The 24,532-nt window shown below is 39.2% G+C and overlaps 5 protein-coding genes across 6 annotated transcripts; 3 read left to right on the top strand and 2 right to left on the bottom strand.

Moving 5' to 3' along the window:
* Positions 1–9: 9 nt before the first annotated feature.
* On the bottom strand, positions 10–2,511 carry LOC135161873 (protein mothers against dpp-like). The gene is made up of 2 exons (XM_064119848.1): positions 2,106–2,511; positions 10–1,805 (listed from the first exon to the last, which is right to left on the bottom strand). The coding sequence occupies exon 2, from the start codon at positions 1,735–1,737 to the stop codon at positions 340–342; it is 1,398 nt and encodes a 465-aa protein (XP_063975918.1). The 5' UTR covers positions 1,738–1,805; positions 2,106–2,511; the 3' UTR covers positions 10–339.
* Positions 2,512–2,623: 112 nt separating this feature from the next.
* On the top strand, positions 2,624–4,785 carry Atms (antimeros). The gene is made up of 3 exons (XM_064119842.1): positions 2,624–2,861; positions 2,966–3,058; positions 3,185–4,785. The coding sequence occupies exons 1-3, from the start codon at positions 2,788–2,790 to the stop codon at positions 4,683–4,685; spliced, it is 1,668 nt and encodes a 555-aa protein (XP_063975912.1). The 5' UTR covers positions 2,624–2,787; the 3' UTR covers positions 4,686–4,785.
* Positions 4,786–5,141: 356 nt separating this feature from the next.
* LOC135161886 (CCAAT/enhancer-binding protein gamma-like) lies at positions 5,142–7,509 on the top strand. Of its 2 annotated transcripts, XR_010298867.1 has the most exons (4): positions 5,142–5,493; positions 6,064–6,343; positions 6,442–6,617; positions 7,043–7,509. XR_010298867.1 is itself a non-coding variant. In XM_064119862.1 (3 exons), exons 2-3 carry the CDS (start codon positions 6,070–6,072, stop codon positions 6,540–6,542), a joined length of 375 nt encoding a protein of 124 aa, XP_063975932.1. In that variant the 5' UTR covers positions 5,142–5,493; positions 6,064–6,069; the 3' UTR covers positions 6,543–7,509. The 2 variants fall into 2 exon arrangements, 1 of the variants encoding a protein (XP_063975932.1); XM_064119862.1 differs by having other exon boundaries at positions 6,442–7,509.
* Positions 7,510–7,647: 138 nt separating this feature from the next.
* LOC135161876 (guanine nucleotide-binding protein G(s) subunit alpha) lies at positions 7,648–17,391 on the top strand. Its single transcript, XM_064119852.1, has 10 exons — positions 7,648–10,786; positions 11,331–11,403; positions 11,477–11,531; positions 11,629–11,748; positions 12,553–12,650; positions 15,072–15,126; positions 15,214–15,287; positions 15,626–15,805; positions 15,908–16,112; positions 16,322–17,391. Exons 1-10 carry the CDS (start codon positions 10,648–10,650, stop codon positions 16,466–16,468), a joined length of 1,146 nt encoding a protein of 381 aa, XP_063975922.1. The 5' UTR covers positions 7,648–10,647; the 3' UTR covers positions 16,469–17,391.
* A 2,996-nt stretch (positions 17,392–20,387) lies between these two features.
* Positions 20,388–24,531, bottom strand: LOC135161860 (ATP-dependent RNA helicase Ddx1). Its single transcript, XM_064119829.1, has 3 exons — positions 24,382–24,531; positions 22,725–24,185; positions 20,388–22,627 (listed from the first exon to the last, which is right to left on the bottom strand). The coding sequence occupies exons 1-3, from the start codon at positions 24,395–24,397 to the stop codon at positions 21,915–21,917; spliced, it is 2,190 nt and encodes a 729-aa protein (XP_063975899.1). The 5' UTR covers positions 24,398–24,531; the 3' UTR covers positions 20,388–21,914.
* Position 24,532: the final 1 nt, after the last annotated feature.

Below are 24,532 nucleotides of genomic sequence, written 5' to 3'. Positions count from 1 at the left end.
AGAGATTCATTTCAAATGTAAAATTATGTATTTCACAGTATTTACAACATACAGAGTCGAGTATTTACATAAATCATCAACAATAAATAAAGAACTTGCAAGACGTTCGGTTTTTCCAACTCTTCATCAATATAATCCTCATATAACATGGATAGCTAATCGTCTAAATTTATGGACAATGATTGCCTAAATGTTTAACAATAGTCAATTGAAACTCAGTCATCTTTGAAACAAATTCATTGCGCATGAGGCCACGAGGAAGGGTCGATAGGGTGTCTCATTGGTCGAGGGCATAAATGGGGGGGGGGGCAACCCCCTAATTAGGGAATGGTCCTACAATTAGGACACCGAGCTTATACGATTTGGGGGAGGTCCCATTTGTGTCAGAACTTTGTCCAGCCACTGCAGAGGCCCATTTAAATGGATTTCTATCCAGCAGGGGGTTGAAGTCACATCCACGCGGTGGTAATCCGCTCCCCAACCTTTTACAAATGACATTCTAATGGTGCACATCTTTGTCAACGCATAAACAGCCTCGTATCCTTCATAAACCCTCTTGGAGAGTAAATCCGAGAACTCTGCGTTATTAAAAATTTTAAGCGAAGCTCCGGGTACAATCTTACAAACTGTGCTGGGATTGAATCCATGACGATAATTACAATTACTGGATTGAACAAAAATGGAGGAATCCGATAGACACTCAGCAAAAACTTCTCCCCTAATATAATACAAACGGACTCCTTTTCCAATGTGTTTCCTGGCGTTTTCAATCGTGGAGTTACGATTGATATTTGAGAGTTGTCCGAGGCAAAATCTCGAGGAGGCCTGTTCTGGATGGGTGAAACCATCAATGATAATGGTCTTGGATTCGCAATGAAACATTGCTCCCACTCTGGAATTCAGCTCATAGTATGCAATTCTCGCCCAAACTTGGGTGTCCTCATAAGATACTGCATCCAAATAGCCATTCTGTACGTTCTGTATATTCATCGTGTCAAAATTAGGAGAATGAACGGGCCCACTGTGACAGCTCTCTTCCGAAGAGGAATAAGTTGATGGAGGGGTACCATTAGTATTTAAAGGGCCATAAGGATAATGAGGGATTGGAATACTCTCAGGAGATCCTGATAACATTGTATTATAGTTGGGATAATTAGGGATTCGTGTACCTCCGCAATTAAATCCATTCAACGAGTAAGCCACATTCTGCGGCATTATCGGCTCTGGAGCTTGATGATAAGGGAGTGTTGCGCACGCTGGTGGATATTCTGATTGCCTCGGCACTAGAACTGGTGGTAATGTTGGAATCTGAATTCTCCTGTAGTGGTAGGGATTGACACAGACCTCTTTTAGTTTTGAACCAAAAGGAAACTGACACATTTCAAGGGGTTTCAATTCGTGTGGCGATAGTAGATCGGGCCATCGCCACACACGACAGGAAATAAGGTGAGGTAATCCTTTACGATGAGATACTTGAAGTCTGCCATCTAAACTTCTAGGTATGGTAACACATTTACTTGGAACTCCAGGATTACTCAGTGCCCTCTCCAACTCCTCCAACGCTCCTTTCGTCTTCTTCAATTTATTGACCAGGGTTTCTATCGCTTTCTCTGCCCACTTCTCCTCCTCATCTCCTTGTTTCCAACCTAATAGCCTTTTCACTGCTGGCGTTGTTGACGAAAAGAGATGGTTGAAAGCTGCGAATGGACCGGAACGGTAAAACCCCTTTTCCGTCATTTTTTCAATCTCAGATTATTCCGACGAAAACTGAGTCAATACACAACGTAGTCCTCTAGAGTGCCTATCTGAAACACAAAAAAATGCTAATTTCAATAGAGTTCATATTTTACTGTTACATATTCTGTCTTTCATTTTTCAAATAGGTTCAAGTCTTCTTGATACCTATTGAGTCGCCCTCGTAACCAATAATAGCCCCCAAATTTTCAAAGATGACCCAAGAGCCTGTATCATTTAATTTTATGATCTGCTATTGTTAAAAAAGACCTGTAAGTCTATCCCAGTGATCCTTCAAACACAACAGGTGGTCTAACTCCATTCACAACACCGCAATGTTTTTCAATGAATACAAACGCACCAGTACATACCTTTTGATGATTATTCACTCCATATTGCAGTCAAATGTCTCCCTCAATATATCACTTTGCTGCGTTTTGATGAGATCAATTCCAATGAATATTTCGACGCACACACTTATCTGTTTTGGGTAGACGCGTAGCTTTCGATGCTTTCCACCACGGGAATTCGAGTGAAAATTTCTCAATTTATCACAAATCACTCATTAGCACCAAACAAATCGTGCTTTATTTGCTCAATTTTTTTTTGTTTACATAACTATGTATACTTGGACGGACGAAATTTTGCGGCAAGAGAACTTTAGGTTATGCAGGCAAACGGAGGACACAGATGTTCATTCCTTGGTGAGCTGAAGACGACTGACACGATTGACATCCGACATTGCGGACTGGTTAGTCAGGTACCGAGCAAGAGGATAGGCTAGAGACAAAGCCCAGACATCAGGCTCAGAGCGGGAAACCCCCAGAGCCAACGTTAGTACCACAATGCTGCCCAGGAGGCGCTACCGCCGATTCTGATAGTTGAGGTTACGGCGCAAACCACAGTCGGGCCTCTAGTTGCGTCCAAACATGTTCCATTTGATTGGTGATTTTTTGTGACAACAATTTGTGCTTATTCTTTTTAGACGATGTGCGGGGTTTATCTATTTTGTTGTGATTATTATTAAAAAAATGGTGTTTTGAGACAACAATAATGGCACCAACGATCCAAACAAATGTTAATAACGGTGACAGAGACAAACGCGCAGTGAGACCAGTGGAAAAACGGTTCGTAACCTTACTTTTTACAGGGCAATGTTGCCAATATTGTTTGCAGACAGACGAATAATTATCACCCATTTGTTCATTTGTGAAAAACATTTCAATTTTAGGTCGGAGCTAATTTGTCGAGTAAAGTACTGTAACACACTGCCAGATATTCCATTCGATCCCAAGTTTATTACGTATCCTTTCGAGTCGACACGGTAAGAGCCCAAAAACATTAAATCCTTAGAAATTCAGTAAAATCAGAGTCTTGCAAAGCTCAAAGAATAATTTTTATTGAAATTATTGTTAACTAAGTAAACTTTTATCATTATTGTTTTTAACAGCTTTATTCAGTACAATCCAACGTCGCTCGAACGTAATTACAAGTATGAAGTTCTCACTGAACACGATTTAGGTGTTGAAATTGATTTAATCAATCGCGACACCTACGCAGGAGATCCCAATGCGCAGCTCGATCCTGCGGATGAAAAACTCCTTGAAGAAGATGTTCTCACACCTCAGGACTCAAAGAGATCGCGGCATCATGCTAGAAGTGTTTCGTGGCTTCGCAGAACTGAATATATTTCAACAGAACAGACAAGGTTCCAGCCACAGACCATGGACAAAGTCGAGGCGAAAGTTGGTTACTCTATCAAGAAGAACTTCAAAGAAGAAACCTTGTACATGGATCGTGATAGTCAGATTAAGGCGATTGAAAAGACATTCGATGATAATAAGATACCAATCACGAAACATTATAGCAAACCAAATGTTGTGCCTGTCGAAGTATTTCCGGTTTATCCAGATTTCAAATTGTGGAGATATCCGTGTGCTCAGGTAATTTTCGACTCAGATCCAGCACCTACGGGGCGATCTTTACCTGCCCAGATGGAGGAGATGTCACAAGCTATGATAAGAGGAGTCATGGATGAGAGTGGAGAGCAATTCGTCGCCTATTTCCTCCCGCTAGAAGAAACTCTGGAAAAACGGAAGAGAGACTTTACTGCGGAAATTGAGTACGCCGAGGAAGAAGAATATGAATACAAAATGGCTCGAGAGTACAACTGGAACGTGAAGAGTAAGGCATCAAAGGGCTACGAGGAGAATTACTTCCTGGTGATGAGAGAAGATGGGGTGTACTACAACGAATTGGAGACTCGGGTGCGTCTGTCTAAACGTCGCCAGAAGGCCGGCCAGCAGCCCAATAATACTCGTCTGGTAGTGCGTCATAGACCACTGAATGCCAATGAGTTCAGAATGCAGAGATGGAGGGAAAAGCAGTTGGAGCCACCGAATGAGGAGGAGGAGGAGGAAGAAGAAGATGAAGAGGAGGAGGACGAGCAGCAGGAGAATCAGAACGGTGATAAAACTCCAGATGAAACGAGAAGCAATCATGAGAATAATGGCTCTGACAATGAGGAAGGGTCTCGTCGGTCTTCCCGAGCCTCTTCTCCCGCTTCTTCAGAAAAATCTGACAAGTCACGATCAAAATCGAGATCTCCTTCCAAGTCCAGGTCTCGCTCTCGATCGCGCTCTCACTCTCGCTCGCGCTCTCCCTCGAAATCGAGGTCACAGTCACGATCTAGGTCAAGATCTCAATCCAGATCGAGATCACGCTCGGGTTCCAGGTCAAAATCAGGTTCAAGGTCCCGTTCAAGATCGGGTTCATCAGGTCGATCAACCTCCAGGTCCCCTTCTAGATCAAAATCTAGATCACGCTCAGCGTCAGCTGCTAGATCGGCCAAATCTCAGTCACGATCTCCAGCTAGATCTGGAAAATCTGGAAGTGGTAGCGGGAGTGGCTCTGGAAGCGGGTCTAGTGATAGTGCTTCCGACAGTGAGTGAGAGAGCCAGCCTATTCGACTTTATTTCATTTGGATTTCATTTACAAGGTTCATTGCTCTTGTGTAAAATAAAAATAAAACATGTAATTGATTTTCCTAATTTTATTACCTCTAGCCTCTTTAACTCTAATTAAACCTATTGATGTTTCAATATCTCTGGTAATCCTAAAAACCACGGGGGGTATTTTTTAAAATGAGAAAAACAATTGAATTGAAAATGTCACGACTAGGGAGATTGTTATGGTTTTCATATAAAATAAATAACATTTATCCATATAAAAACAACATATTTATTAAATCTCAAGTCCCTAGTCCTCCCTAGGTACTAGTCCCTACTTCCGGCGTTGGTGGCTAGCTCAGTCGGTCACATAGCACGCGGTAATCGAAGGTGGCGCTGACAATTTTCGCTGATCATTTTTCCCTGCATTCTCTACTGCAGGACGCTCGTCAGCCTTCTCAGTATCCTCTGTGTCAGTGTCAAAGTTATATTATTTGTATTCTTGTGTCCATTATTGCGTCATACTCTCTCAGGCCAGCAAATAATTCCACCAAATCGCAGCACTTGGTGTTTAATCTGTAGTGCAAATATCGTGGAAACACAATTATCCCCTTCAATTGATACACAGTTCATTATTGACTCAGAATTAAAATCGGACGAGAAATACAAGTGAAATCAATTTCTGTCTCGTTTTCACATGGCAGTCTTGTGTGCTGTCGCCAATCAAGTCACTTTTAATTATCAAATACCTTGCCATCGAGATAATTTACACCATCCTAAAACATAATTGACAGCAGAGAAAACGAAAAAGGTCAGTTAATAATTGATAAGACATGATTTTCCTCATTTCACCAGCCAGAGCAACGTGATAACGCACCAATCCTAAAAGTTTCGGTATCAATCAATCCAAAAACATTGACCCAGTCAGCATCAATTATTGAAAATGTGTAGCACAATAACACAGAGAGAAATACAGGTGAACTGATAACTCTTAGTCATCATTTTTTGTCTCATTCCTTCCATCTCAACATGGAATAAAATGTCTATTGGATTTGATGACATAACAAGCGAAACTAATTATTCACCATTGAATAATATTTTTAGGTCTCCAGTTTTATTGGGAAGCAGTTATTTTTCTGAGGTTCATCATTCATTTGATCCTGAAAATTTTGTTGATCGTGTTTGATCAATCTTACTTTAGTTGCAATGATATTTTAAACGAGAACTCCAATGAATTTCGTAACTGCGTTGTCGATCAATTTTGTTTGCAAAAATAACCTCTCAATCCATCAAAATGACTCTTCTCTTATGACACATCTTATACTATGAACTGTGAATTTATTTCTGATGGATTGCGATTGTCATCATTATTATTTTACAGTTTACAATGGCACCAAAAAACAAAGAGAACTCTAACTCAACCAAAAAGAAAAATAGGAATGTGGTGGTGGAGGAGGACGATGACGATGAAGATTATCGTCGACGAAGAGACAGAAATAATCAAGCGGTCAAACGTTCCAGAGTGAAAAGTAAACTTCGAACTCAACAGACTCTGGAACGAGTCAATCAGTTAAAGACCGAGAATGAACTCCTAGAAGAGAAAATCAAAATGCTGACGAAGGAGTTGGGCTTCCTCAAAGACTTATTCCTAGCTCATGCAGGTAAAAATTTCTAATAATTCAATGGATACGATTCTTTTTTTATCGCTTAGGGTTTTTTCCCCAGGCACTATTAATACCTGTAAAAAATTAAATTCCAGGCTCAAATCAACACACACTGTCGACAATCCAAGACATAGACCTGAACGCTCTACTTGCGGATGACTCGACGACGAGTCAGAAGGGCACAACGAGATTCTAAATTCTACCAAGCGCCACGGTGTTAAATTAATAAATCAGTGTCGTTGAATTATTGAATCTCCAGTGAAATTCAACGGTGAGCGGCAAATGTCGGCCATCTTGGAACGATGCCAACTCCGGAGCAATTTGCCTGGCGCTGCTCAAAAAATCAGAGCAAAAAAAATACGGAAAAAATTATAGACCTTCTTTCACCCTCTCAGCAGCTCCAAAATTTATGCCATGCGAGAGGGAAATGAATTTATAAACAATCATTGAAGGAAAAAATCATGACTATTCAGCGTTTGTCAAATTATATTGTGCACAAAAAATAATTGATATTGTTTAAAATGAGTATGGCAGGTGAATGACTAATTTTAGTACGATGCCGAATAAATATATTTTTCTATAGATTGATTGTTTATAAATCATTTATCGGAAAAGTTCGTAATTTTCAAAAATTGAAATTTTGTAAAAAAAAGTAAACAGTTTAATTTTTTTTTCGATTTTTGTAATGTTTCCTAGTGTTTCAAGATCGAGATTCAACCTTAGTCTCGCAAACATTGAATAAAAAAATCATTGAAAAATATTCGGAAGCCTATAATCAAACGGGGCTCAGACGAAAACTGTGATGTTCGACTGCAGAGATAGAAAAGTATTTCGCTGGCGAAAAATGGCTAAAATATTTGGCTATCATGAAGTTGAGTTAGCCCTTTGAGGAATTTTGGAGGAACACCCCAAATGTGAGGGAGAAAAGAATTATCTTAAGAACAAATCGAGGATGACAAAAATATTGCTATCCTTCCTACACCCATGGAAATATTCTCTGTTCAAATTTAATATTTACAAAATAGTATGTTGTAACTGCGAGAACGTAAATAAACGTGAGTCACTCGAGCGTTCCAATGTACAATAGTATTATAAGCTCCCAGAGAATGGAGCAATTGGATTAATAAAAAAAGACGAAAAAAAATAAATCTAGCAAAAAGTCATGTTGAACCTTTTTTCTCCGATAATAGTACAGCCAGTGATAGATAACGTCCCCTCCTGGGGGGGAGAAGTACGATTAGACCTTGCAATTGCATCCACACACACCTGTAGTCGTCCCATTCCCGAAAAATGCCGATCGATCCTCGGTCCTCAATTCGTCGGCAGTGGTTGGGTGGCCAGTGCCGTACCTCTCTGAATCTCCAGTGCCTGGGGACATCTGATCCACGTGAGGAGGAGGCCAGGGTGGACACAACTGCACTGGTGGTCGATGATCTCCAACGATGTGTGACAATGTCAGATAACCGAAGGTATCGTTACATGAGATATGACTGGTAGTTAGTTACTAGGGCATGTGGGAAGATTCGCAAACAGGGTGAGTCAAGCTAAAGCGAACTAGTAATATGACCCACACGTCATGCGTACAAAGCAGGCAGTTGAATTACTGTTGGAAAAGTAGAAATGTTGGCTGCAATAGCCAGTACTCATTGGCTGTCAGAAAAATATGCTGTGCACTAGAACCCTTTGCAATGTCCACTGCAAACAGCCCAGTTCTCATTTCTCACAGCCTCAGGGTCCTTCCAGGACAGTCATCTCAGTGGTGGCTACAACTTGTCTAAAAGCCCCGAAAACATCGGCAAAGCCACAGGGCTCTTGCTATCATAATTCCGCTACTGGATGTTAGAGTGGTGGAGGGCTGCCGCGGTGGTGAGCCATTGGTGGGTCCTAGCAGAGCGACGACATGTTGGCTACAGGGAGCACCTCGGCTCGGACGTTTCGGTCGCGAGTTACCTCAGGGTATATTGAGTGAGGGAGGTGGGTAAAGGGAACGAGAAAAAAACGATTCTCTACCTCCCCGTGTTAAGTGACAAAAGGACAATTCGCAAAGCCCTCGAATCAGCCATTCGTACAAAGTTTATTCACAATCAATTTCCGGATAAAATCCGAAAAAAAATCTCCAAGGAAAATTAACGGACTCATGTGTCAAAATTTGCACAATTGAGGAGAGCCTGAGAGTTCTTGGATTATCAGTCGTAATTAGCCCCAGTGATTACAGTGATTACCACGGCCCAGAGGAGATTCGATTTTTGTGTGGGGGGCAAGTTCTTCTCCGCTAATAGCTAGACTCCCGATTATTAGTCGGTGTTGTGCCATTGTAGGCTTACTCGTTTCATCAGTGCAGTCTTTTTCATCGTTTTTTCCTCGTTCTTTCGGCTGTTTCGGTTCTATTCTGGTCTGTGTGTTGGTTCTAGTGGTTCTAGTAGAGCTGGAGCGCGGGGAGAGCCGGGAGTGAACAGTGGGAGGATGCTCAGCCCGGTTTAACATTCCGTTTTTTTTTTAAATTGATCAATTCTTACGAAAAACACGTGAAGATTGCTACATTATTGATGGTGTGAACGAGCTATTGAAGCAGTAAAATTCACATAAATCCACAAAATTACATGAGATTAACATTGAAATATATGTGAGTACAGGAGTGCATTTCTGTGCGCGCGCGGGTCCTTCTAAGTATACGTATCTATATAACAAGTCGTATATATGTACAATCGAAATCAAAACGATGAGATAAGAGAGGAAAAAAATGAAAATTCACATTAAATAACCAAGAGAGCTGGATAATTCACAAGTACTAACTGCTAATTGATAATAATAATAATAAATAATAATACTAATAATAATAATAAATCATAAATACTAATAATAATAATAATAGCAATAGATGAACGAAGAAGAGTGATTATTCCACAAGGAGAATTGATTGAGTTTGATACGAAGATGGTCTGTAGATCAGACCAGACAAGATCGTCGAGCTAAACGAGTGCATAAAGTCGACATTGTCATCATTATTATTATTTTTTTAATCCAATTCGTTTCTTTCGGGTAATCCGTCTCTCCCATTCTACGCTCGATCTGGCAGCAACGAGTATATACCGTCAGCCAATACGTGAGGCGATCTATTTTAACATTTCGTCGTTAGTGACTTGGGGATTTTAGTGTATAATATGCCTTGTGAGGTGGGTGGTGGAGAGGTGTAAGAAAGCGACAACTAGGCGAGATTGTATTTCTCAGGCGAAACACGCGCCTCCCCTGTGTCATCGCCGTCGCCCAGTGGAATCAGCTTGTGTGCCCTTCAACAATTAGGAATTTTCATCGTTAATTTATCCCGGAGGTAGAATAATCACTGGAGGATATACGATTGATATTGGAAAATTCAGTGGCACTGAAGACTTCATTAGATCCAAAGGGTTTGGATTTTGGTGTAATTATTTGATGATAAAAATACAAGGATACAGGCGCCTAGTCATCAGTATGCTGAGACCGCTTAATTTCAGCTGCTTCAGAGCTATGGAGACATAGATATTAAAACGCTTCAACGTCAATTTGGAAATAATTAACTGGTGGACATTATCTGAATCAATTAATCAACTAATCGTAGGATAATTAATCTCGGGGATCATCAATGTGTATGTGGCTTCTTGATAGTTATGACACGAAAAACGCCGCGAGGTGAAAAGTAAAAGTAGAGTTCTTGTCCCTGAGTACCTAATTTCTTATTCAGTATTCTTATCGTCCTTGTGTTTCTCCCCTGGGTTTATTCCCTCGAAAGGGAGATCAAAAGCAAGTGTAATTCCCCTTGACTCCCTCGGAAAAGCGAAAAAAAAATTGCCTCAAGGACTTGTAACGAGGCATAAGAAATTACCAATAGCCGATTTCCACAGTTGATTGTTACAATTTTCGTCAGTGGAAGTGGAGGAAAAACAGGAAAAAGGGAGAGTGGAGGGGCAGGGGGAGGAGGACGAGGAGGACGAAGAAGAAAAGGTGGCGAATTATAGGCGGCACGAGAAGAAGAGGGAACGTAAGAAAAAAAGACAAAAAGCTGGATAAAATATACGCGAATAATGAGATATGGATTCGTAATAGAATCGGTGGGATTGAAATTAAGAATTCATTGTACCAAGACTTTTTAATAACGATACAAGTGGCTATTGAATAGCGCTGGTACGATTGCCGATCGTGCTGATTTTTTTTTCATCATAAACAAATAAATAAATAAATACATTGAAGGGAAAACGAAGAGAATATAATACCAGTGATCAACCAAAAAAGGGAAGAACAACAATTTGTTGTGCGGCTCGTGTGTCATGGGGTGTTTCGGCAGCCAGAGCAGCAAGGCCAGCCAGGATGACAGCAAGACCCAGAAGAGGCGTTCAGACGCAATCACGAGACAGCTACAGAAGGACAAGCAGGTCTACAGAGCGACACACAGGCTCCTACTGCTCGGTAACAATTCATTTTTAATAATTTAAACACTGTTTGTCAATGCTGGATGCATTATGCTGAGGATAATGTGCAACTGGCAGAATGTCAGTATTTTCTATTTTTGAAAGTTTGCATTTACACACCGTTCCAATTGGATCCAAGGGTTTTACGTATTATGTATGCGTGATAGGAAAGACACTGATGTGTGGGCAACGAGGCAACAGCTGCCGACGACATTAGTTCTCATCCATAATTATGATTATCATACAGAGACAGCAGTCATTATTAATACTCCTTTTTTTCTGTTTCTATTTTATTTCTGGAGCGAACTGGCAAAAAAAGCCTCTGGGGGAATTGGTTTTACAAATTGCTGATACAAATTTATCCTAGTTAGTTCATGGATTAATTTGTTGTCTCTATGTTTAGCTATCGTTAACTCTTTGCGGAAGGAATTTACCAAAAAAATTTCAATGTCAAAAGTATATTCTGTCAACTCATGCTCCATTTTCCCTATGAATATCTATCTGTCGTCGTTTGTAATAAAATGAACACTGGTGTCTTTAAGGGGCCGGTGAGTCTGGAAAAAGCACCATCGTGAAGCAGATGAGAATATTGCACGTCAACGGCTTCAGCGAAGCGTGAGTGGCGGAATAAATCCAAAATAGATCATAAAATTTTTAAACAATTTTTTCACGTGGGTTTCTCTTCCAGGGAGAAGCGCCAAAAAATAGAGGATATTAAGAAAAACATCAGGGATGCCATCTTGGTAAGTTTTTGCATCAACGTGCGTTTAAAAATAGATTTTTAAATCAATGTCGTATTTTTTTTTTAATGGTGATTGACAATCGATAAATTTCTTGTAGACGATTACAACGGCGATGAGCACGTTGACACCACCTGTCACACTCGAGAATCCAGTAAATCAGAGTAAAGTTGATTATGTGCTGGACGTCTCGTCATCTCCAGATTTCGATTATCCGTCGGTAAGTCACTATTTTTTTTATTTAGAATTCCTCCACAATTACAGTTCAATGTGCATACATACTTATCGTTATGAAAAAGGAGACCGTGTGAACGATTTGCAGATATGGTGGTGATATATTCCCACCAGTAAATATATGTCTATCAATTTGTCATATTCTTATGTGATCTATGACAATCACCTCGGATCAACGTTAGTGTTATTTGAGTTATCCTCTGATGAGTTGTAATTTATCATTAGTTGAAAATGACCAGTTGACTCGTTCACTCCGAAAATAAATGCAAACACATAAAAGTAGAAATACCTAATACACAGCATTCGACACGATGTAGTTGAACATCTCAGTCTTGTTTAGTTGACGAGAAAGAATCTTGAAATAAATTTAACGCTAGCAAAGTGAGTATACTATGTGCGTCACAAACTGTCGCAGATGTTAAAAATTGCGCACACAATCCCTTCCCCCAGCTTTATTTTTTATTAATTCTGTGGTGACATTGAATTAGTTGTAAAACTATTCAGTGATGTTGATTCATGGAAGTAATGAAGAATAAAGAATGCGTCGAATTCCTCTGTATCGCTCCGATAATCGAAGGACGAAGCCAATGGCTGCCAGAGAGTTCAATCGATTAATCGAACTAACGTTGAATCAAGAGAATTTATTAATAAACGTGTGGTGAAGCGCTCGCGCTGGCGCGTTATGAAGCCGGTCAGCCGACACGTTTCTCCCTTGGATCAACATACTCGTTCAGTACATGGAAAAAAAAATCTCCAACAGTCAATAACATGGTTGATGCATTTTTCGCAGGAGTTCTATGGAATTGTCGAGGCCCTCTGGAGAGACCGAGGGGTTCAACAGAGCTTTGAGAGGAGCAACGAGTATCAACTCATTGACTGCGCCAAATAGTGAGTTAATTTATCATCAATTATTTAATTAATCAATGCATTAGAGGACATCAGTCCCAGTCTGGAATATTGTCCTCTTAAACTACGTTCAGGACAGTAATTTTTCGGAAGGGCCTCCCCGGCGCGCCTTTCACTGCAAGCAATTTAATATTGCACCTAATGAAGTACAAGTCTTTTTATACAATTAAATTTTGATTCGTTAAGAGAATGAAATATGAAATTAATTGAGGGGCTCATTCTCATCATTATAACGAATAACGAGGTAATAATGAGGTACAAATGAATTATAAATGTTCCAAACTCGATATTAGAGAACTAAAAAAAGTCATGAAAGTTCCTTATTTAGATATAACAATCCCCGAGGAAATATTCTTTCACGTGAGCTTCATTCACCTTCTGAAAAATTTAGGAAATAATATGGTTGAGATGTAATCGACCTGTGTCGTTATTCCGTTTTACGATCAGCAATTCAACTCTTGATTGGTCACCCTGCACGATTGAGCGAATTTGGTCACCTCCGCGGGGAAATGCCGCCCGTGTTATTCCGACGAAAACATTGCCAAATACACTTTATAGTGTCCGAGTGCGGTTAGAGAGTTCCCGGCGACGTGTCCTCTCGGGCATTTTTATTGGACACGAGAAAAAACAATTGCCAAATATTTTTCTTGTCATTCATAGTATAGAGTGATCAATGTAGGATTAATATTGCACCCAAAGTATTATAAGAAATACGTGAAATATTAAACTGATTAAGGGGTTCATTGTAATCCTCGTGACGAATAACGAGGTAATAATGGGCTGAACATAAATTATTCACGTCCCAAACTGGATATTAAAAAATTTGAAAAAAGTCCTGGATTCAGGGGGGACGAGGTATACGAGGTAATACTGATTTGTATTCCGAAAAAATTGAAATAGATAATGAAATGAAGAATGTAAAGAACGAGTTGCATGTTATCTCGACGCACGACACGCCAGTATCCGCGATTGCGATAAAAGAGTGATAACAGGAGAAGTTGTAAGGTGGTATACGATAGTATAGTACTCAGTGAGAGATAAAAAGAACTGGTGCACATTGCAGATCAATTAGTGGACATTTCAGCATCAGTTATGAACCCAAACCCCAAAAAAATTATGAAACTCTGAGGGTTCTGGAGCCTCATTTAATTCAATTTCAGTCGACAATTTAGAAAAATATTCTACAGCATTCAGATGGCAATTGGGGAGGAACAGAACTAATCGTAAATAAATTAATCGAATTTCAATGTCCCAGAGCATTCGCGATAAGTACAGGTGCCATTTTCAACAAATAACTAAGACAATGTACCTCAATGAGGTAATCGCTTTCCATAATATAAGCCAATGAATGAATCTTGTTCACTCTGTCCCTTATCCTCGAAAAATGCCTTGATTACTCTGATAAAGTCGTACCTACCTGGTATCTGCTAGTCATCGATCCAGGGGATTCACGTGTTATATTCACGTTGATTTAAGGATTGTATTTGAGAGTTCGTTATGTGGAAGAGAGAAGCAGCTTCTAAACAGTAGTCCAACTCTACCTACGGTTTTTCTTCTCTACCGTGTAGTGCTTTCGCTCTTCTCATATTGTTCAACGCTTTAATTATACTAACGGTTGGGCTATTTTTAGCATGAGTTATTCCCTCGTATGAACCGATGATAGTTTCAATGCATAGCGCGTTCTTGATATGTATGTAAACACGTGTATATGCTGATTACATGTGACGGGCAATGATGAAAAAGAATTCTAATGTTTGTGTCGTGGTTTTCCGATGATTATCGAATTTTCAGAACTAACTGGAGATGAATTATTTGCCAGTGATGATCATATCCAGAAATTCTTTTGAGGTAGACAAATCGGAAGATCGCGCGCCATTCCTGTGTTTTGGACATTTCTGGATGAGAGGAAGGAGTCCAGAGAGGTCACTCGAAAATTTTCATCAATTTCCGATAGGCTTTGGGCGCAAACTAACGTTTATCTGTCACCGTTCGGTCACGATTGTCGCTATACCCGCCATGAAAACAGAAAGGCTACTCTTATAAATAGCAACAGATATTTTTAGGAAGCATCGGTCGTCCCCTTGTGATTCTGCCTAGCTAGCAAAAGTAATGGTGGTATGGTGTAACAAGGTTCGGGGGTTAGGGCAGGACACACCGTTGGCGATGCCGCAGCTCTCTCGCCATGCTCACCATCGATCGATTTACCTCCTCGCTTTCCTCCTCTTTCCCCCCCCCCCCCCAACCCCCACCTTCTCTGCTGTTCTCCAATTTTATCCTCCCACTTTGACTGCTTTACAGTTTTTCATTTTTTTTTTTCGACTTTTCAATTCTACCTGATGCTCCATTTTCTCGTTTTATCATTGAATATGCGGGGCTTATGGAGGCTTGTTATTTGTGTTTCAGTTTCCTAGATAAAGTCTCCATCGTTAAGCAGCCTGATTACACTCCAACTGAACAGGTGAATCTGAATTCCATTTTACAAAATGGCTTTTGACTCTGTTAAATGGGAACGTACGGTGGATAATGATTTTTTTTTATTGTGCAGGATATTTTAAGGTGTCGAGTTCTCACATCCGGTATCTTCGAGACTCGGTTTCAAGTCGACAAAGTCAACTTTCAGTAAGTCATCTGGAAATTCAGAAGGGAGACGGTTGCACGCCTTTGACTATTGACCAGATTTCAATGAATATCTCGAAATTAAAGGTCGTTAGAAAAATTTTGGTATCTGCTTTAGATTCAGAGCTATACATGGAAAAGTCAGCTAGAGCTAAATCCGGCCATTTCTTGAAAATTGGCAGATTTTTCCCTTTTTTTCTCGAAAAATCACAACAACTAATTAAAAAACTTGTTCCCGAATGAAATCGAGTTTTCTGCATTTTTTTTACAATTTTCAATGGTGTTTGAATTGACCGTAAGGGTGGAGCTACTTTAACGGGGAACTCTGTTATTTTTTTCAGTATGTTCGACGTTGGAGGCCAGAGAGATGAAAGAAGAAAATGGATACAGTGTTTCAACGACGTGACTGCAATAATATTTGTTACCGCTTGTAGTAGTTACAACATGGTGCTCAGAGAAGATCCAACAAAATTGAGACTCCGAGAGAGTCTTGATTTATTCAAAAGTATTTGGAATAATAGGTACACTCTACCCTCTGACTACTGAAACCATTAAAATAGAATTCAAAGTTCCATCGAAAATATTTCAAATAACACTGATATATTACTCTCGATTTGTCCCAGGTGGTTACGTACAATATCCGTAATCCTGTTTTTAAACAAGCAAGATCTCCTAGCTGAAAAAGTTAAAGCAGGTAAGCACAAATTGGAGGACTACTTTCCAGAATTCTCACGATACCAAACTCCGATCGAACCCGGTGTGGTAACAGATCCTGCAGAACCTCCAGAGGTTATAAGAGCTAAATATTTCATCAGAGATGAATTCCTTGTAAGTATCTATCAATACGTTTATGAAGGAAAAATGAATTATTCAAGACTGAAACTTGACGTTAGAAAATTGGAAAAAATCATGGGAATCCCCCATTTATGGAAAATTATTCAGTGCTCGAGTTGAATTATCATTTGATCCTTTCATAGCTCAAAAACTCCTCTAATTTTTTATCTTTCTATTCCATTGACCGATTCATTATTTCACAGCGTATCAGTACAGCTAGTGGAGATGGGAAACATTACTGCTATCCACACTTTACATGTGCAGTTGACACAGAAAACATCAAGAGAGTATTCAATGACTGTCGTGACATAATTCAACGTATGCACCTGCGGCAATATGAACTCTTGTGACTTGGTTTCAACTATTGCCTAGTATTGTCTGTCCAATTACTATTATTTCTCTTTTCTCCATTTCACGTTGGTAACCAAAAACTTTCGTGCATTACCTTTAATTTATAAAGAAAACAAAACGCCAAGTACGTGGGGCAATTATACCCTCACCCACGAAAAAGTTGAAGGAAAAAAAATGGAAAAAAATGGAGATGAATCGATTAATTTCACTGAAGAGTAATTTCAAAGAAATTGATGAATAAATTCAAACCATCAAGGGAAGTTGCCTCTGACGTGGAAAAAGCTTCACCAAATCAAATATGCAGAAGGAACAAATTATGGCTTTGATTGATCACTCGGAACTTTATTTCCCGCGATAGGCCGGGATTGTTCAAATTCTCAAGATCATCCTTCTCCCTTCCTCCCTATCTAGACCCCATCACCAAATATCAATTTTATTATATTTACACAATTCTTTCCAATGTCACTCGACGCACTGTGATCCGTTACCTCGAATCTTATTTTTTCTTCTTCCTATTTTGTTTTAAAATTCCATTGTCTATAATATCTGATAATGCTGAAAAATCACTGAAATCCCCTTGAATGTTACGTGAATAGAGTCTCACAATCCGTCAGGTAATCTCTTCCTCGAAGAAGCACATGAATCTCTTGAACTATTGTAATACCGTGAAACGTCTCGTATCACGAATTTTTATTGTTTATCACACATGTCCAACAGCACCAAACAACTACCCTACTATTAAACTACAAAAGAAAAAAAAACAAATGTTCTGTTCTTTATCTTCTTTTTGTGAGATTTTACAGTATTTCGAGGAAGCTTTGTTTTTAATTATACAATTTATGTATGTATTAACTATGTACAGAGGGCGTCAATCTGATTCGAAGTTGTTTTTAAATAATTTATTTATCATTTAGTAAATATACCAGAGGCGTTCTTTCTCTACCCCATCCCCTTACCATCAAGTGAACTCGATATTGGAAAAAAGGAAAATGAAGGAAAACATTTTTTACACATTTGCTCTCATTGTGCGCAATTCTTCTCTACGGGCATCAATAGCCTTCATGTGAATCATCAATTCATAATTGTATACACAATCTCAATAGTGATTAAGAAGAGTTTGTCTTTGGGATATAAAAATTACGTGAAAATCATTCATTCGACTATACCAAAAAGGGATATGTGTAGCTAAGAGAAGAAATAAATTATATCTATACACGATGTGAAGGTGGATGGACAGTCGCTTGTGGAAAGCGCATCTCGAGTAATTTATCTTCTTCTCGTCACAATTATTATTTCAGAATTAATTGACATCTCTTGATTCTGATGAAGGGCAATATTAAATAAATAATTAAGTAAAAAAATCTATATGATAAAATGTACGTAGCAGATGGAAAAGGGCTGCGCGCTAAACGCGGTGAAAACGTATCATCGATACACTGATGATTTAAATGTCAAATTTGTTTTTATACGTGCGGAGAGTGTTTTATCATTGCAAAACTCGGCATTAGTCATGTGTAAATTAAATAGCCGTGTCACAATAAGAGTTGTGAACATTAGTCGTACGATGATGAAGTAATGGAGAAAAAAAATTGATGTTTTTTTTAATAGAAACCCTCCCGAGTGGAATGCAACGGAGGGTGCGTCATGCACGTATTTCACGCACACAAACATTTAAAGGGAAAAACAAAACAAAATAGGGAATCATATTTATGTATCTGTCTATATCGTAATAATTGTCTTGCGAGGATGCCACACAGACTTTTTTTTCGGAGTATATCAGTTTATTTATCATCGATTGATTGATAAATTCGAATTATGAGTAATTGTTGAGTTCGAGATTAAAATGGTAAAACGTCAAATAACGTGTGCACTTTTTAATAACAACGGATAAATCAGGGTGAAAATGGAAATTTAATATATCATATATCAATGTATTATATTATTTTGGCACAAAAGAATATATATAAATATATATGAAATGTGAAATTTATCAATTTCATGTTTCGTTCCTCATTCTCAGTTTCCCTTTTTTCCTTTATCAGAGAGGTCTGTGCGGTGTCGTACCGGCTCATATATATATACATATAAATAAATATATATATATATATATATAGTAATATCAGTTAAGGAAAAAGAACTACCATACAATTAATATAATGTCATAGACATTAATGTTCGTATGACTTTATTAACTTTATCGTCGATGCCATTGTTAGTGGAGGTGAAAAAAAAATTCAATGAAAATCGGTAATAATCATAATAGGAATAATATCCAACAAGTTACTATTGTCATTACGGGCACACGTCCACCTGGTACACTACCTGATTGATACCCAAGAATGTCATTTAAGACTGGTTTGTGAGATTTTCAACAAATGCAATTCCATCTGAGAATTATAAATGCAATATGTGGTGACTGCGTTGATACTGCATTTCCACCAACACTTGGACAATAGACGTATCTGTGTTTACGACCACTTGTAACGCAATGCAGGTCTCGATAAATACAGAATTTGGTTGTACGTCACTCATCCACTCGTACAAAAGTTGCACAATTTTATTTCTCAGAATATTTGAGGAGAGAAGTGGTGAAACGAGATAATTCGACTTGTCTCTCAGTCTCCACTTGTCTTTTATTTAGAAATTTATTTCTAAATTCTTTGTGAGGTATTCCGTGGAAAATGAGGCAACGGGTTGACACGCACCCGTGGACATTGATCTCAATTTGGTAAATATGAAGAAGTCGCCCTTATACTGAGGGATCAATAACACGTCGTCGGGTTGTGTGTTCACATAGGGGCGACTTCTGTGTATTTACCCTCGATTTCTTCGATGGCGAAGAGGAGAGCGGAGGAAAATGCTCGATTGCAAGAGTAAAAAAATGTTTTGTTGGAGAAAAAAAAATTGCCAAAGTATGTGGAGATTCCTAAAGTCAGAGATTTTAATCAAATGGGATTGTCCACCACAGGGATGAGTATAGAGAGCTCTCCACAAGCCCCACATCTGGTTTCTTTTTCCTCGATATCAAATTAGTAAGAAATAAAGAATTTAGCCGAGGCAATGGGTTATCGAATAAAAACTTGGAAATGAAGGGTACGTCATCTTGAATGGGTCGTGTCGTTGTATGTACATCACAGGTCGAACCCTATTTTCATTGACGATTGCTTTGTCTCAATATCCTTCAAGCCATGTTTCCTAGGATCCACCGGGACATCTTTCTTGTATTCTTACAACGAGAAATAATGGCTTCTTTGATGGCTTAGTGCCCTCTTCTTGGCATTTCCCTCTTATCTCTTTGCCATGTCGGCGAGTAGAAAGAGTACCTCTTTGGGATCGGTTGGTCGACCCACTGATACTCTCGTCGCAGAAATGGGAACTTTTTCTACTTCACATTTAGCCGATATGCAGCCATCAGCTATTGTCAATGGCTATCCATCATCATGGCCCCTGCGAGACAAACAGTTTCGGTGCTACCAAACACGAATACACATATGAAAAACATTAATAGAAATACTTAACAAATTTATGAGAAATACTATCGGGATTGTCCAAAAGTTGTTTAAATTTGTTTTCATATGTATCGGGCTGGAATTAGTCACATAAACTTTTTACCCCTTGTTCAGTTTTATTATTGCTGCTTTTCTATTTTTATCTTTTTTTTATAAACTTCCATCACTGAAATGAGTATACGTAAAATAATAATAATGATGTTCAATGGTTTGAACGTATTCGACGATACAGTGTGAAAGTCCGTTCTTAGTTCCAATTGTTCCAAACATTAAAAACTGTGTAAATAAATGATGCGAATTCGTCATTTCAAGTGAAAAACAATGCAATGGAGAAAGGACCGAATTACGAAAGAAGTCAAAAACTAACTAAATAACATTAATTGAATCAATAAAATGGAATTCATAAAAATTGTCAATATTACCAATTTATTATCAATTCATTATCAATGCACCACTGATTGCGGCCTCCAACTCATTACTGTGGTAAATACTCGACGATACATTATCATTCTTCAACAGCTATTAATGGTCGTTCTAGACAGAACATTAGTGTAATGCTCTTAACGATAGTCCATCGTTGATTAGGTGAGGCAAAAGAACAAGATAGATATGAAAATATAATTTTTTCCCTTTTTTCCTCTTCATGGAAATGAGAATGAAAATAAGAGCATTGACATGTCATCAGTGAAAGTAAATCGTCTATGTGCATGGTTCGTCTTTTCGTATTTTCGTATTATATTTCAATTGTAAGTACTACCCTCTTTCATGTATATATCTATTACGTACACGTATGTATAAATATATTGAACAAAAAAAAATATATTGAGAAAAAAAAACAAGATTAAATTTTTTACAATTTCATCATCGACAAGCTTCACAATTCCGCCATAAATTAAATTTAGATTTCATTAACCTTTCACACAACTGATGATTAGCGATAAAAAGTGTAAAAAAAAAGAAAGTAAGGTTTGGATCATCAACATTGGGACTATGCACGGACAACTGAGTGGATTCATGTTGAGAGACTGGATATATGCGGATAACTAGTGATAACATCAATGTTTAGCGATACAATTTAATTATGTATGAATGGATGGACTAGTTGAATATCATGTCAAAAGTGACGTCGAGCGTTGCGCAAAGTCATTGATAAAAAAATAAAAAGAGGATAAATAATTCAAGTCTGTGATTTAAATCAAAACTTGAATAGCTTGTAAACGTCTCCCATGTGCATTAATCACAAAGAAAGAATAAATGGAAAATTAGTCGATTGTGCAGTTTATTTCAATCCAGTGCAATTACATTGATGATAATCGAAAATAAAGAGAGACATTTTATTCTGCGGGTGTTTACCGGCCGAACAATCAAATAATACTGAATCATACCATTATAATATCCATTGTACAACCAGGAGAATTCAAGTGAGAAGAAAAAATGTGGGGGCGAAGTAAAATAAATTATAGAACAGTAAATTTATCCATTAATCAATTTGAACGAACTTCAGTGAAATAAATTTATGGGGGCAAGCTAAAGTGAGAGTGACTGCGGTAGTCACCTTTTTTGTAATTCAACAACCTAGTAGGAACTACAATAATAATCATCGGTTGCGACAACAATCTTGGGGCAGCATTTTCACTAATTGATCGGTCTTCGATAGAGGAATTCAGGGGATTCGGTGGTTTCGAACACCACCAGCATCGCTTGCATTAATTTTTATTTAAAGAAAGGAGGAAATCTTTAATCGATGTTGGGTGAAATAAAGGATAGCAGCTTTACCGTGAAGGTAAAGCCGCTGTCAATGGGAGAGGATATAAATTTGGGATTCGACTCTGCATACTATACGTTTCAATGTAAGCAATTGCGCCAAGTCATTTATGAATAAATTAATGAAGAGCCGAGATTTACTTCTTTTAATTCTGTAATTAAAATCACAATTTTAAGAAGGCAATAGATGTCTTCTTACATAAGCGATCTGAGCCTTGGCCTCGAGTACAGCAAGACTCATGACAACTGGTGCCATTTGCTGCACGTGATTCTCATACCTGGTTTTACTATCTACTTTTTTCTGTCCATAAACAACCTTCCCATCGTATTCATTCATGGGTACTTTTAGATCAGAACCAATGTGCTGAATAGTTATATTCAAATGATCCTCAATCTCAGCAAGATGCCGCCGCTCCTCATACCATATGCAACACCCTCCTTGGTTAACCAGATTAACGTTAGTGCAGTTTCTTCCCCTATAAAGGCACCAGTCTCCGTGGTACCAAACCTTTTCCGGAACGGCACTGACTAGAGAAATAACTAGACCCATTCTCTCAGCCCTTCCAACTCTCCCAATTCGATGGATGTAATTGAATTTTTCATCTGGTAGAGTCATGTTAATAGCAAATGGTAGACCTGAGATGTCGAGACCTCTAGCTGCAACATCGGTGCAAATTAAAAACTTCACCTGTTGGAGTTTGAACTTCTCAAGGTTTGCTTTACGGTCTGCGGCCTTGCGATCCCCATGAAGACAAACGCAGGAGAATTTATGAGGGTCTATGTCCGTCAGATATCTCTCCAGGTTATCGCAGTCCAGTTTCGTGCGACAGAAAATTAAGGCTCTATCCATCTTATGTTCAGTAATCGCTCGTACGCAATATTCACCTGTGGGAATTAAAAAAACATTAACTATCTTTTAAGTAAACGTCACAAAACCACAGGAAAAGTAAATAAAAACAGAAATGAAAAAATCAGCTCACACCTTTAAGAATTTTGACACTCTCTGAGAGAGCTTCAGCAGTGTTGCGTTTCGATTTAGTGTTGTCTCGATGGTGAACTCCATCTGTCTGTATACGCCTACCCGAGCCATTGCACATTTTATCCGCCTGAGGATCGACGAGCACCACCACATGATGAACCGTTTCGGGAACAACGTCTTCACCTTTGAGATCCACCCAAATCGGAAAATGCATTAATCTCTCTGCCATTTTTTTAACTTCAAATGCATGAAGAGTCGCTGAACACACAATCATTTGGAGTCTTTTCCCATTAGGTGTTATTTTGGGAATCTGACGATGGAGATCATCTATCAACTTTGTGTAGCCTTGTTTTAAGAGACCATCAGCCTCGTCAAGGACGAAAAATTTGCAGTGCGCTAGAGATAAATATCCTCCTTCGATTAAATCCTCTAGCCGACCTGGGGTTCCCACGACAATTTCAATTCCGGATTCCAGCGCAGCGATTTGTACTTTGGCAGGAACTCCCCCAATAACCAGCAATGGCCTGATTGGGGGATTGGTCAGATGACGCCCGAACTTTTCAAGTTGAGTGTATGTTTGCTCTGCAAGTTCTCTCGAGGGTTCAATAATAATCGCTTGCGGAGCGTTGGCAGGGGGTTTAATCGGCTGAGTTTCGCCACTATTACTCTCCATTTCATTCTCTTCGTAACAATCCTTCTTTGCAAAGGCCAGCGGAGTGAATCCACTTGGGAGAGAACTCACGAATGGCTGCCTACCGAAGTTCACCGACATTTCAGCATTTTTCACAACCACTGCTGGAAAGAAAACCTGAGATCTCTGCTGAGCATTCAAGTAAAATGCTCTACCAAGATCCACCCCATTTTTAGTGAACCTCATCTCTCCGTTGGAGAGATTCAGAAGACAACCAATGACGTCGCGCATCCCAAAAGGTTCTCCATAGTTGTCAAATTGCCTTGCGTGGGATTTTTTACCAGTACCTCCATATCCCCACCCAAAGGCATCAGTTCCCAAGTCCAGACTAGATCGTGATGTTGACCAGCCAACTCTACAGAGACCCTCATCCATGACAATGGCTTCAAAATAGTATTTCCCGGTTCCTTGGATACCTTTGTTCGCCCGACAACCGTGCCACTCTCGTTGCTCCCGACTTTGGCAACGTAAGCCATCAGTAGTCACTGCCATAGCTGGCCCCCTGTCGACGAGACTCAGACCCCACAGGTCGGGCCTCGCTCGTTTACTGGAGACACCGGAGGCCTTTCCAGTCTCGATGTCCTTCAGGTTCTCCCATACAGTTTGGAGGATAGGCAGACAGAAAGCACCTGTCTTACCACTGCCTGTCTCTGCAGCCATTAAGACATCTCCTCCACCTAGGATCAGAGGGATTGCTTCGGCCTGGACGTCTGTTGGGAGATTCCACTCAAGGTCTTGAATCGCCTCCGAAATTTCGGGCAAAACGCCCATTTCTGTTAATCATTAATAATCAATTATTATCACAGTATTGTAATGGACTGAGAAAAAAAATGAGCTCTGCTGAAGATGCATTTTTCCGATCAGTAAATTTGAGAAAAACGAACAGTAGGCAATGAGCATTTTTGTATTGAAATGAGTTCGGACATTTGTTTCTTCTACATCAATAATTTCAGGAGTTAATTTACAAACCTTCAAACGCCGCCATGTCGACTTCTATACTGCAACTGCAGACAGGTTGTGACTTGTTTAGAGATTGTCGGTAACTGCGTCATCAGTCGCCACCCAAGCGCACTAACGGTAGAAGTAGAAACTAATTCCATCAACGCTTCATCAGCGCCAC

The sequence above is a fragment of the Diachasmimorpha longicaudata genome, chromosome 4 (genome assembly GCF_034640455.1).
Source record: "Diachasmimorpha longicaudata isolate KC_UGA_2023 chromosome 4, iyDiaLong2, whole genome shotgun sequence".
Lineage (NCBI taxonomy): Eukaryota > Metazoa > Arthropoda > Insecta > Hymenoptera > Braconidae > Diachasmimorpha > Diachasmimorpha longicaudata.
Note: the sequence above shows the minus strand (reverse complement) of the source record. Positions and strands in the feature narration are given on the sequence as shown.